The sequence below is a fragment of the Ptychodera flava genome, chromosome 16 (genome assembly GCF_041260155.1).
Source record: "Ptychodera flava strain L36383 chromosome 16, AS_Pfla_20210202, whole genome shotgun sequence".
NCBI classification, from domain to species: Eukaryota; Metazoa; Hemichordata; class Enteropneusta; family Ptychoderidae; genus Ptychodera; species Ptychodera flava.
The window spans coordinates 30,924,786-30,937,690 of record NC_091943.1 but is presented as its reverse complement, the minus strand read 5'-3'; the positions used below and the strand labels follow the sequence as shown (position 1 = coordinate 30,937,690).

General features: G+C 39.0%; 3 protein-coding genes across 3 annotated transcripts in view; 2 read left to right on the top strand and 1 right to left on the bottom strand.

The window, feature by feature from the left end:
* Positions 1-12,905, bottom strand: part of LOC139114563 (uncharacterized) — a 485,747-nt gene that overhangs the window by 220,243 nt on the left and 252,599 nt on the right. The gene's annotated exons all lie outside the window — the stretch shown is intronic.
* On the top strand, positions 520-1,515 carry LOC139113984 (growth hormone secretagogue receptor type 1-like). The gene has a single exon (XM_070675456.1). The coding sequence runs from the start codon at positions 520-522 to the stop codon at positions 1,513-1,515; it is 996 nt and encodes a 331-aa protein (XP_070531557.1).
* Positions 6,950-12,905, top strand: part of LOC139114548 (nucleoporin NUP188-like) — a 54,229-nt gene continuing 48,273 nt past the window's right edge. Inside the window, exons 1-6 of the mRNA XM_070676336.1 lie at positions 6,950-7,062; positions 7,610-7,664; positions 7,922-7,995; positions 10,015-10,099; positions 11,396-11,476; positions 12,055-12,099. Of these exons, the coding sequence (XP_070532437.1) occupies positions 7,046-7,062; positions 7,610-7,664; positions 7,922-7,995; positions 10,015-10,099; positions 11,396-11,476; positions 12,055-12,099 (357 nt within the window). The 5' untranslated portion in view covers positions 6,950-7,045. The remainder of the gene's footprint in view (positions 7,063-7,609; positions 7,665-7,921; positions 7,996-10,014; positions 10,100-11,395; positions 11,477-12,054; positions 12,100-12,905) is intronic.

The following is a 12,905-nucleotide window of genomic DNA, read 5'->3' as shown; positions in this document are numbered from 1 at the left end:
ACTAATATCGTTACATCACGTGTCAACGTGGTTATATAAGTATATCACTTACGAGGCAGGGTAACATTGCAGCAAATTCCTCTGCGAAGGACAAGCTACTTGAAGAGGAAAATTATCCGTAGAATTGACAGTGAGAACCTGTCGTCGTTTAATGAGAAGACTGACGGTGGCCACAGCATCCATTGTCACTGGAGCGTATTCAACCGGTGAAATAGGTTCACAACCAAAAGAAATAATTGATTTGCGGTGATGAACTTGTGCGGGCGCGTATAACTCTTACCATGCTCGGGTCGAGTCTGGAGATTTGCTTTTCTTCGAACAGGCATTGTTCGACGATTGCTCAACGCGAAATCTAAACCGAGGATCGATTCCGGGTTTCCCGTCTTGCATCCTATGGACGTAAATAGGTCAGTTCAAAACGTGGATTAGTCGGCGAAAGTGCCCTCAATGTGGCTTGACTGCCAGTGTATATCGTGCGTTGGCCGTATGGAAGAAGGGTATTACCAAAATTGAACAGACATGGATGCGAGTAACGTTACTATCCACGATGTTGTACAGGTGTACGGCATTCAGAAATATTTCCTCGTGCTTAACTTGGCATTATGCTGTCTTGGAATGCTGATTAATCTATGCGTGCTTGTGGTGTTCGCCAAAACCAAACGTCTGCGGACCGCTTCAAATTACTTCATCATAGGACTCACTCTCTCCGACTTGCAGATTGACTTAATGCTCCCGCCGATGACGATGTCGACAGAGATCCGGCGGACGGGGGGCTCCGCGGCCGACGCCTGGTGTGTCGTATTTCAAGCTTACAGAAATGTCATATTTCAGTGTGCCGGCATGGTGAGCATATTTCTGATCACAACCGATCGCTTAGTCGCCGTTCTGCGACCAATCCGCCACAGGGTCGTCGTCACACGGGGACGGAGCAAAGTTGCCGTCATGTGTGGGTTTATTTTCTGCTATGTGTTGGCGTTCGTACCGGTGTTCCTGAAATCGAAGGATGACTGGCTGTACCTCTGCGCCGGATTTTACAACTACAACCGGGCTTTTGGTGCATCTCTCCTTGGGATTCTCACCGTGCTCTTCGTGTCAATACTCGTCATGTACGTCGTTATCCTGTACCATGTGAAAAGTAAACTCAGAAAACAAATCGGCGAGGCGAACGAGCGGACCAACCGGAAATCCATCAACAACGCCGTCATCGCCAGGCTCATGTTCGGCATCTTCATGACCTTCTCTGCAACCTGGCTGTTCGACGTCGTCGTCGGCTCGACGATCGAGGGATGCGAAACCATCTCCGTCGAGGGACAGATTTATCGCATCTGTTACGGCAATGGCGACGAAAGCGAAATCCTGGTGGCCAAGTTCGTCTCGGTAACGCTGATCTGTGCGGGCACTGTCATAAACCCACTACTCTATTCGCTGGGATTGAAAAAGTTTAGGTTAGAAATCGTGAAACTAATGCCAAAGCGTTTCCATCCTACATCAGAAGCACAGAATTCATCAAGATGATTAACGACATGGGACATGCAAGGACGTCTCACGATTGCCTCAGACGACTCGTTGCATTGGTAAGATCGATGCGGGTCCATTTTTACTGATTTCTCATCGTCAGAACTGGTGTAATTATGAGAGTTTCACAATTCAAAATTGCTTGTCAAAATGTTAAGACAGGTGTAAATATCATGTGAAGATGTAATGATTTCCATCCGTCCAATTAACTTTTATGTATAGTTCACCTTTTTATAGTGTGAACAGGCTGGATTTTGTGTAGCACTTTGGATGCTATGAAATACAGAGGGCGTGAACTTCACACCCAGCTCGTTGGCATTCGACGTTTGCATGGGTAAAACAGCAATGAAGAATTGAAAACCGAGGAATGTGAACACTTGAATACCAATTTACAATCACTGCTCTATTTCCGAACGATAAAACACAGTCAGGATATAGAGTGGCAGGGAAGTGAGAAGTAATGCAGCACGAATAGCAGTTCGTGGAATTCCCGGAAGCTGTCTACTACAGCCATTGATGAGTTATTTGCACTGTACTCACGAATAACTGACATTCTGATGGTAGTAATACACACACACTGTCTACCGAAGGACAAATCTATGTATCGAGGGCATTTTGCAGGTTTCTGTTGCTTACAGACCGTCCAGACTGTTTTCTTTGGTTTATAAGCTGTCTGCAAAGCGAACGACATGATGGTGTGAGCGGTATAAGGCGAGCTCAAAAATGCAATATACGCGCCCAGTTTGTTGTGGCAACGGCATTCTGTACCAGTGTTTGGATTGAAGATGTAATTACGATGCAATGATTTACAATACCATGACATATTTACAATAGCTTCATCTAAAATAGCACGCGCCTTGAACATAGACGGATTAATTTGTACTCATCCCCTTTTCATAATGATGAGAGACTTTAATATTACTTAAATATATAATGATATACTATGTTGTTCGTTGAGAAGCAGATTGCCCCCCCAATTTTGATATTTTAAATTCAAGATGACAGGCATTCACTGTGTTATCTTCATGGGAGAAATTTACCGGCGAAAACTTAATTTCCTCCACATGTTTCAAAATGGGTCCCTACACAGAACTGACTGAAGCTCTGTAGACGAATTGTGGAAAATTTGCAAGTCTGAAGGCCTACTTGTCCCTGAGGCGAATTCCGTCGCAATGATTCTAAAAAACACGTTTCTCTCACAGACCTTTTGGCTCTGTGCACATACAGATCAAAAGCCAAATTTTTGAAGTGTCACAGCACATTAGGGTTTCAAATGGAGGGAAAAAAAACCCACTGAAATTATGGGCAGGACGTTCGAAAAGAACCGCAGAGCATCTTCTTGGGCTTGTGCCAAGCTAATACGGGTCATTGCACCTCAAGATTGGTCGCTCTCTGTTTCTCTCTCTCTCTCTCTCTCTCTCTCTCTCTCTCTCTCACACACACACACACACACAAAAGTGATTCTCAGGGCATCCAAGAAACTTGAATGTATGTCAAGTCAATCATATCGTGATAATTACAGTATAGACGATGAAGCTATTTTTATATAATTTATACATGTGTATACATATTATATATATTATCTATTCCTCTTACAGCTAACTTTATTGTAATATAATATAATAAATAATAATATTAAATTGTTATAAACAAAAGAGAATATTGATGAAAAAACTAAAGTGGATACTTTGACGTGTATTGGTGTTAAACGTACGATAGATGAAGGAAAGTATTCGGTTTTTAAGATTCAGGTTCATAGGTCGTCAAAGTTCTTTATAATATTCAGTGATCTTGTACAAATCCAAATGTGTGCAAGTTTCAACGATTGCTGATATGTTCAGTTGAAAAAAAAAAAACTTTACTGAATTCTAATCTGAGTGAATTTGTATATAAGACTTTTCAGTTGCGAACGGGAATACAATAATGTAATGTAAACTGAATTTTGTGTATTTTTCTACCCTTTGCAATGCAACTGAATATTTTTTTCTGAAATAAGTTCAATCGATGTGGAACGTAACTCCGTGTAAAACTGACCGGAGGCTTTGCGATGCAGTAAACACCATTTACTATTCAAAATTGAAGTGTCATAATTAAAACGGCAAAGAAATCATGTTGATAATGTCTCTTTTGTCTGTACATTGTATAGTATCACTTTGTTTGTACGTGCATACTATTTTCCTGATTCTAACCAAGGCTGTTGACTCTTGCATTATTGTTACAGGGTGTAAGACCCCACTTCTAAGCGCCTCAATGAATACCATGTAATTTCCTTTGGAGATCAAACCCTTTTGCTTGACCCGCTTTAATTTGAATGTGTTTTACACCTCTACATCGGTACAGTTGATCTTCTTAAACAGGCTGATTGACAATCGATTGTATAGGTACTGACACAGCGACTGTACACCTTTAATCCAACATCTTTTTCAAACGGTCTGCGTTGAAGTGTCAGCTTAGAGTTTCATCTACCTAATTGCTGCCATCAATACTGAGCGACGTTCAGTAGCAGAAAGAATTGCCGAACAACGGTGTCTTTGAAATTTCTTGGAGCAACGAGGATTGTCGATGGGTAATCCCCCCTTTATGAGTAACACCTATTGAGTTCTGATTCATCGTTGAATGGAAGATACGGGTCTAAAGATTGCTGCAGAGTGTGTTGCGGAATGGATGGGTGTACGTCGTACTATTCGCGTCCTTTTTTCTCGTTATTTCGTAATACCCTTCGCAGTACCACTTGACTGTGACAGTACACAACTGTATCACGCGTTGAATTGCCGAGAATAGAATTAAGTTCGATGGGATGACACGAGTTCAATGATACACACATTTCACGACACACTATGTTAAGCTTCCGTCATTATTATTAAACAGTATGTATGATTACTTAAGCAGCTTAATTGCATAATAGTTAGCTCGCAGTTTTTTAGGCAAACAAACAAACAAACAAACAAATATCAAACAAACAAATAAACAAACATGGGTTGTTCAAATGTGACTGACCGAACCGCAGCCTCGGTATACCCACACTGCACTTCTGCGCTGTCGTGTGTAGGGGCGGCCAGATGAAAGCCCCGAAGTGCGGTCTGGGTAATCAGGATTGACAATAACGTAACTATAAAACAAATTATGGTCAACTTCGCAGAGTGCAAAATTGTATACACTTTTTAAGCATTTTTTACAAGAACTGTCTGACATTCTGACTTGAAGTGGAGTTAGTATCGCAATAATTCTGCCTTTTTAGTTTATTTCACTCTGTTGTCTCGCTACCATGTTTTCATGATGTATATTCTATATTGTCAATTACATTCAATCATTGTAAACTGATCCCCTTCTGCATATTTATATTAGGCGAACTGAATTTGCATAATTAATTGTCATTTTTTAACAAATTGTGATCATTATGCCCTAAAATAATTAAATACTATTACAACATATGCAAGCCAAATTAATGAATGTTATTTTTCATCCAGGATAAACACTATCGCCGCCTGTTAATACCGCACGTCTTTCTTGTTTTCATCAATTCGGGTAAGTTAGATTGGTTTTAAAAATAAAAACATGTTCTTGGAACCTTAGCCAATTATGTAGGCCTACAATAACATAGGTTGCATGACTACGCTGCGACTACGCCCTACGTCAAAATAATTAGGTAAACTTCCTCTTGAAAGTATGACCGTAAGTTATTTCCCTCTGGATGTGCAATTCGGAAAATTACCGTGGTCAGAGTATTCCACCGATCACTGTCCATACATGCTAGAATATTTCATTTTCTTTTCTTGATGTCTCTCGTTTTGAAGAGGAAGCATTCCTAGAAAGTTTCTCCCTCGCCTATTTTCCCCTCGGAAGCTCGGCTCCGGCTAGTCGGTGCATGCGTAGTAACGCGGGCTGGCCACAGTAGCTCAAAACCTGTTCTCTGGCGCCAGCGAATCACATAAAAATTCAGCTGCAGTGCTTTCTTCAGTAAAAACAATTATGAAATTTCCCCATTATATTTAGTCGCGCAATTTAACTTAATATTGCGACAGGTGTATCCTTACCTTTCGCAACAGACAAAAACCGTTTAAAGATTTCTTAATGTTTCCCAACTTATTAACACATTAATTTAATCAGACATTTATTTCTGACCCTACCTTCTCTTTTCCACCATATAAACTTGCCGTCTTGTCATATAATTTTTTTGTTCGACAGATAAGTCCCTTTGAAAACATCTTGTTTTATGTCGTTTTATGACACCCAGGTATGTAATCCCAACGATTTATACAGTAATAATAAATTTGTGCAATTTAGATCGCCCTATGGACCGCCGCAAGGCTATCCTTCTTTTATAGAATGTCTGTGTTGGGTAAGGGAGCGTTCAGTTTTTACGGCCGGGGGGGGGGGGCGGCGGCAAAATCTTGTCGCCGGTGTTCAAAAAAATATAGACCCCCCCTGCATTTTTCGTGAAAAAAAGATGACCCTCCCTTCGTCAGACGAAAAAATTTGATGACCCCCCCCTGAAAAATAACCAAAACCCATATGTCAAATTTACCCGCATGGTTTGGATTTGAACTACGGTACGCGGCGCACTTTATTCAGAGATGCCAGTGCACAAACTTCTCAGCCACATCCATTGAAACGTCTGTTAATTAGGACGACTGTAAGGCAATTTTGAACTTCATTTCCATAGACAACTTATGTCCATGGACATTGTATAAAGTAAACTTTATTGGAGTGGTTCGCCAAAGTCAGCCCTCCGGTTAAGAGGGTCATGGGCCATTACGTAAAGTCAACGTTATCTAGTGGGCACCAAAGGTGGCCCGCCGGTAAAGAGGGTCGATCATGGCTATTGCATAAAGTAAACTTTACTGGACAGGGCTACTGAAGGCGTGCGGCCATTAAGATTGCCATGGGGTATTACATTAAGTCAATTTATTGTAGTGGACCGCCGCAGGCGGCCCGCCGGTAAAGAGGGTCGATCATGGCCATCGCATGAAGTAAACCTAATTGGAGTGGGCCGCCAAAGGCGTCTGCCCATTAAGAGGGTCATGGGTAATACATAATGTATATTTATTGTAGTGGGCCGCCGAAGGCGGCCCGCCGGTAAAGAGGGTCGATCATGGCCATGGCATAAAGTGAACTTTATTGTTGGTATTATGTTTTTGAAAAAGTGGTGACCCCCCCTTTCCTACCAGTGAAAAAAGCGATGACCCCCCCCATTTGCGGATTCCAAAATTATGATGACCCCCCCCCCCCTGGATTTTGCCGGCCCCCCCGGCCGTAAAAACTGAACGGTCCCTAAGCTTAAATACGGAATGATTATAACCCTTGAAATGGTTCATGCCTTGAAAAAATAACTTGAAATATTTTTTGGATATTATTGTTTCATTTCTGATAAGGGCAAAAATGGAGTAAATCGGCGAACACGAAACGTTTAACATTAAGTTTATCTTGAGCGCGTGAAATCTACCTTTCATTGTGTCGTTTTACACGGCATGGCCCATTTTCGTAGCGCCCTCACACACCACGGTAGAGTACACTGGCGGCAAAAGACAAAATGGCGACGTCCATGGAGTAAGTAAACTTACCCTCATATGTCCTCATTGGCGTTTCTGTCACATCTTCGATCTCTTCGGTAACGCATGAATGTAAATTTGTTTAATTCAGTGCATACGCATACTCGTGTAATACAGTTATCTTCGTCATTTACTACAATTGCAGATTTATTTGTTGATTCGGCTTGTCAGAGATGGCTTGTCAACAGTACATGTACGTCGAGTACGGCGAATCACCGCTGCAGCTCTGTGCTTAACGTTACACTCATCGACAGTCATGCGACTCATACGTTTTATGATGTTTATAGCTAATATTTTATGGCTGTATATAAGTCTTGACAAGTGTATATATCTCGAGTAAGCCATTATGGCTGTATATAAGTCTTGACAAGTGTATATATCTCGAGTAAGCCACGAACCATGGAGTCACTGACCTCTAGCGTGCTAGGCTGACATATTTATCGATGTATTGATGTCGTGAGGGCGATGCTGGATTGTCATGCTAAAAATACCACTGTCCCACTTGAAAGTCTAATCCCTGAAATGGCTTGTTTCTTCATTCTCAGAACTAGTCATGAATTATTGACAGTGATCAGTGGTAAATCGGCACTGAAAAGTGAGGTGAGTTGTATCAATATTTCAATATTTAATACCATATCGCATTATCGTTATCATACATACACATCAATATTTCATGCAGTACAGTACACACACATTAATATTTCATATAGTGCATACACACATCCATATTGCTTATCATGGTCCCTCCACACTCATAGACACACCATTTGCGTAGACCAGAATACCAAATGAAAAAAATTGTACCTTGAAGAATAATTTTGCAGTGTACAATCATAGATTTATTTCTTCTTTTGCAGGACCAAATTGTGGATACTTTGAATAGAAACATTTCCAGAATCCTCAAAGGATTAGCATTTTACAAAAAACCAAGGTAATCAACTCGTTGAGCATACCTATGTTGAGAAAACCGGATGTGTATGCTGGTAAAATTTCCTTTGCTGTGCCTACAATGTATGTAAAGCCCCTACCAGGTTACCGCAAATTTTAAAAAATTTACACTGTATACAGCCTGAGGACCAGCTTTTTTCATCACCAAGATAAAAGATCCTTAATACCACAGGGGAATCAATCATTACCTGAAAATGACAGTTGGGAGTGATAATGGCCACAGTCAATTTCTCACAACTTTCCAAAGTTCCATGAAGTAGTATCTACAGAAGAAATTCTTTCTTTAAATGCTTAGTAGTATCTACAGAAGAAATTCTTTCTTTAAATGCTTTAAATTTGTTACAAAACTACCTGTAGACTCTTTGCACACAAGTAACTTCCTTTGTCAACGGTTTGAGGTGGGATCGTGTAAAATAGGGCTTTTCGCAAATTATATCAGTGATCTCTCATTAATATCCAAAATTAAATATTAATCTGCAAATTTAGAGTACATTGTTGGAAATTATGCATTCAAAAACGAGGAAAATATAACTTAATATGTGACTGGCTGATCTTACAATTAATTCTTACAGACATTATTAAGGCTGACACTACAAGCTGCAACAACAGCCATGCATGGAACACGGACAAAATTTGTCCGTGTTTCACAGCGTTTCCGTTACAATTTCAAAACTTGCGTACGATTTTACGCAACTGAGTTTTTATTTGCGTAAAATGTATTCGAAATGCGTACGGTAGGAATCAGTATCTGAAGTGAGTTGGGCAGTCTTTTCTGTAGAACTTGGGGGGTTTCCTGTAATGCGCATGCTCTATTAACAAAAAACAACAACCTGGGGAGCTTCAAGGTGTAGCTGAACGTTTGCCATGCCGTGATGCATGTCCCGTATATGATCGTTGAGCAGCCCAATGAGTTCATGTTCAAAGAAAATACCTTCTGACTACGAAATTAGTGTTTTCAAAGGGCCAACAAAAAGCAGATACTGTTCAAAGTCCAGCGGGACCTCTCAAGAATGCAACCCGACAGTCTAAATGGTCACCCGTAAACACTTTCCAAATAACATGCGGCGTAATGACCATTAACTGTATTGTGTTACCAACAACGTAGACTCGATCGATTCTCGAATTTTTTGCATCTGTAGTGCCATTGTCTGTACAGAACTGATTGACATGACGTTTTGTGATGATGAAATACAATGTTGCATAAAGTGCTGCAGTCTGCTAAGTCTATGATGTTGCAATATCATGATAAATGTCACTTGCAAGCAGGTGCATATGTTCTATTTTTGTCCTGCATTGAACCACGTTCAGGCAATGTAGTGCGGGCCAAGTACGTCGTGTCATTGGGCGGCATTTCTCAATGCGTATTTGTTTACGCAGTCATGATTTTTTTTGCGTATTTCCGAACAATTTGCGTAAAATACGCAGGATTTTGCGTTAACGGAAACACTGGTTTCAACCAGCTGTGTCAGATGTCATTCACATGTAGCTATATTTTGTAACAAACCTGTAACTGCAAACAGTGCTATTGATGTATCCAAGGTAGCCAATGAAAACTGCAAATTTTCACGTAACATTCACACACAGTTCCCATTGAAGGTGTTTTACACATGTGACAAGGGCTTTAAGACAAGCGCAACTAATAGACCTAATTTTCATTTGGACAGTCGAGGATATTGTATTACTAGTTTTAGTTGGCTGGATGTATAGCTGTGTAGCCTTCTCGTGATTATGGTTGAAAGAGACGTGAACTCAAATGGTGCTAGAAGATGGAACTGGGTGAATACACTTCCATTACTTGTTTATAAACATATCATTTACGATGTGTTTTGTTGCCTGAATAGAATGCCTCTGGCATTGGTATCATAAGCACTCAATGGGCCAAGAGAACATTGGTGCATTTTACTGTGTTCAATAAATCATCAAAGGCGTGACATTATCTCGATGACACTGAATATTATACCAGAAAGAATACAAATGTTTTTCTCTCTTTCTCTTGTTACAGTGCTGAATCAGCAACCAAGCTGAAGAATGATAAAACTATAGGAAAGACATCTCTAGAATTTATTCTCAAACTAAGTAAATATCTGGTACGTACGTGTATGTTTCTAACTAACACTTCACTGAAGGACACACAACATCCCTCTGAAGGAGAGAAAAGCGTTACAAAAACAAATGAGAAAGTTAATAAAAGAAAACAAGCAAAGTAGTAATAAAATCATGCAAAAAAAAGATAAAATAATTATTCTCATCAAAAATAGAGAAAGAAAAAAATACATTCCTGATAGGCGTTGCTTTTTCAACTTTATAAATGTAGATATGTACTGTGCTAGAGGAATTAATATGGTTTTCTCGTTATGAATTTAAATTAGTTAGGCATATCATAGAATGCTTTGTGATATTTAGCTGCTGCACAAAGGAGATTTCTTTGGTTGGTGTAAAATATGCAAGATATGATGAAATGTTATTCATTTTCTGCACATTTGCCATCACAGAGTTCACAGACTTTCATTTACCAGTCAAAAATGTAAAGGCACAGAAAAGAAATATACTCCTTCCATTCATAATGAGAAATTCTATGTAACTATTTCAATAATTTAGAAAAACTCTTGGATCAGGTTATGGATGTAACAGCATGGAACAATGGGTCATTTTTTGCTCACTGTGAGATGCAAAGAGATTTTACTATTCAACAGTAATTTATTGATTGTTTACCAACCCTGTCAAATGTGATATGCACATCAAAAACAATAAATTTTAAATTTTTGCTCAACCTTCCTCAAGGAAACTTTAAACCATGTACTCTTTCAAAGTTGAAAACAAAAATCAGGGATCAATATGCAAATTTTTCGATTACAGAAAAATAACCTAAAATTCACAAATATTTAACTTCAAAATAGCTGCTACAACCAGTGTTTACTTTTTACGGGGGAGGGAGAAAATTGTCAATTTTCACAAAAAAAGATCTTGTAAACGTCATTTACTCCGCAAGTTTCAAAATGAGTGCACATAAAAAACAGATCAACAAAGTATTGTAAGTCTGAAAATCTTTGCCTGAGGCACATTGTGTTCTAGTGTCACTTTACAGTATAGTAAGTATCTGTATAGTTTAGCTGAAACCATAGACCCGGGTGAAAAACAAGGGTCTCGCCTCTGCTGAAACTCATGATTCTTGTTCAGCATTCAACTCTTTTCTGAATTTTGTCATGCGTCAATAGTTTATGTCCTGTGAAAATCACTCGACAAACACAATGATAATTTATGAAAAACACGCATGCAACATAGAAAAAAGGTCTGTGTTCAACATACAGCAAAAGATATGCCATCAATCTTAATATGTAACTTTTAGCTCACTCTAACGTATGCCCACCTGTTTTCATTGTCAGGGTTTGGATGAATGGCAGAGCCATGAACTTCTGCAGAATTTTCTCATGACATCATTTAAAGGAACAAGCAAACAGTTACAGGTATGGCAACTTCAATACTTTTATTAAATTTTTAAATCAAAGTGGTACGATGCTAGCATATGTCTACTGTTGTAGATTTTTGCATCTTTATCTCAGATAATACTGTCTATACTTGAAATAATGAGTGATGAATTAAAATCAGACAACTCTAAGCCAGTCGGCCAAAATGCTGGCCTCATTAAACTGCTGATGCTACAGAAAGGTATGTACTCCATAGTGGAGTCCTGCAATGAACATTTAATGTTTTTGCATAATATGCATCAAAGCACAAATTACCCATTAGTACATATATCATGTAGCTTTGCTGTCATATTTACATACAATAGAAAATGAAAGTAGCACTCTGATAAGGTATTCATGCAGGTTAGAGCTTGATATGCTGTCATCATCATGTGCAGAATAATTGAATTATCAACGCATTTTGTGGTTCACTTCACTTTCAAAATGTCCTTAAATGTGATGTAATTAGACAATATTTCGGATATAATTTCTGACCTTTTGACCTTGCAGATATTTTGCTGGTATGTTGTTATTGTTGTTGATAATACCATTTTACCATTTTCAAATTGACTTCACAGGCTATCATCAATGATGACCGGAATGCTCATGCTTTGATCATCAAAGTAAGAACACACTCTAAAATATACAAAGCCTAAAGTTTTACCCGTATTTACATGTATGAAGGGCCAATCCCACGATTGAATTACAAACTGGGAAGGCATTGGTGTAATTTGGACCATGGCCAGGGCCGCTACTAGCTCTTTACACGTTTTTGTGTGCAGACAATATGCAAATTTTAATGTTGGTTGAAATACCAAGGTCATAAGGTCAAGTTGGTGAAAACCAACGAGGCATAACATGTCCTATCTGTTGCATTTCAACAAAAACTTGAATATTTGAAGGCCTCTGAATACCTAGATACTGTAAATTTGATTTTTAACTGACCAAACCTGCTGTAACGTACTAAGCCAAGTAGGTAAAAACATAAAAATTTGGCTCAATACCGCTTTTTACTGACTCAGCAGATTATTGAAATGATACTGTCTGACAGGATAAGGGTGAATATTGTTTGGGGTAGAATGTGCCTTGGGGACGAATACAGGACTTTCAAAGTTTTACAATTCTTCCCTAGTCTATCACTTGAAAGGGGCTCATTTTGAAGCTCTCAGTGAATAGTATTTGAAATTTTTACCATCTTAGTTTTGTGAAAATGAAAAATTTGATATTTTCCCCCATAGAATTATCATAGTGATGGCGGCCATTTTTGCGGCACTTTGTTTCTCTAGGATCACATTTTGCTGAGTGATTCATGATATTTATTGTTGATTTGGTAAGAGAATAGTTTAAATTTTTGATGAGGAAAGTATGATCAAAAGTTTAAGTCATTCAATTTTGAGACGCAATACTACCTTAAGTATCAGCTATAGCT

Excerpts from the sequence above, each read along its gene's own strand:
- LOC139113984 (XM_070675456.1), top strand. The coding sequence starts at position 520 with ATGGATGCGAGTAACGTTACTATCCACGATGTTGTACAGGTGTACGGC.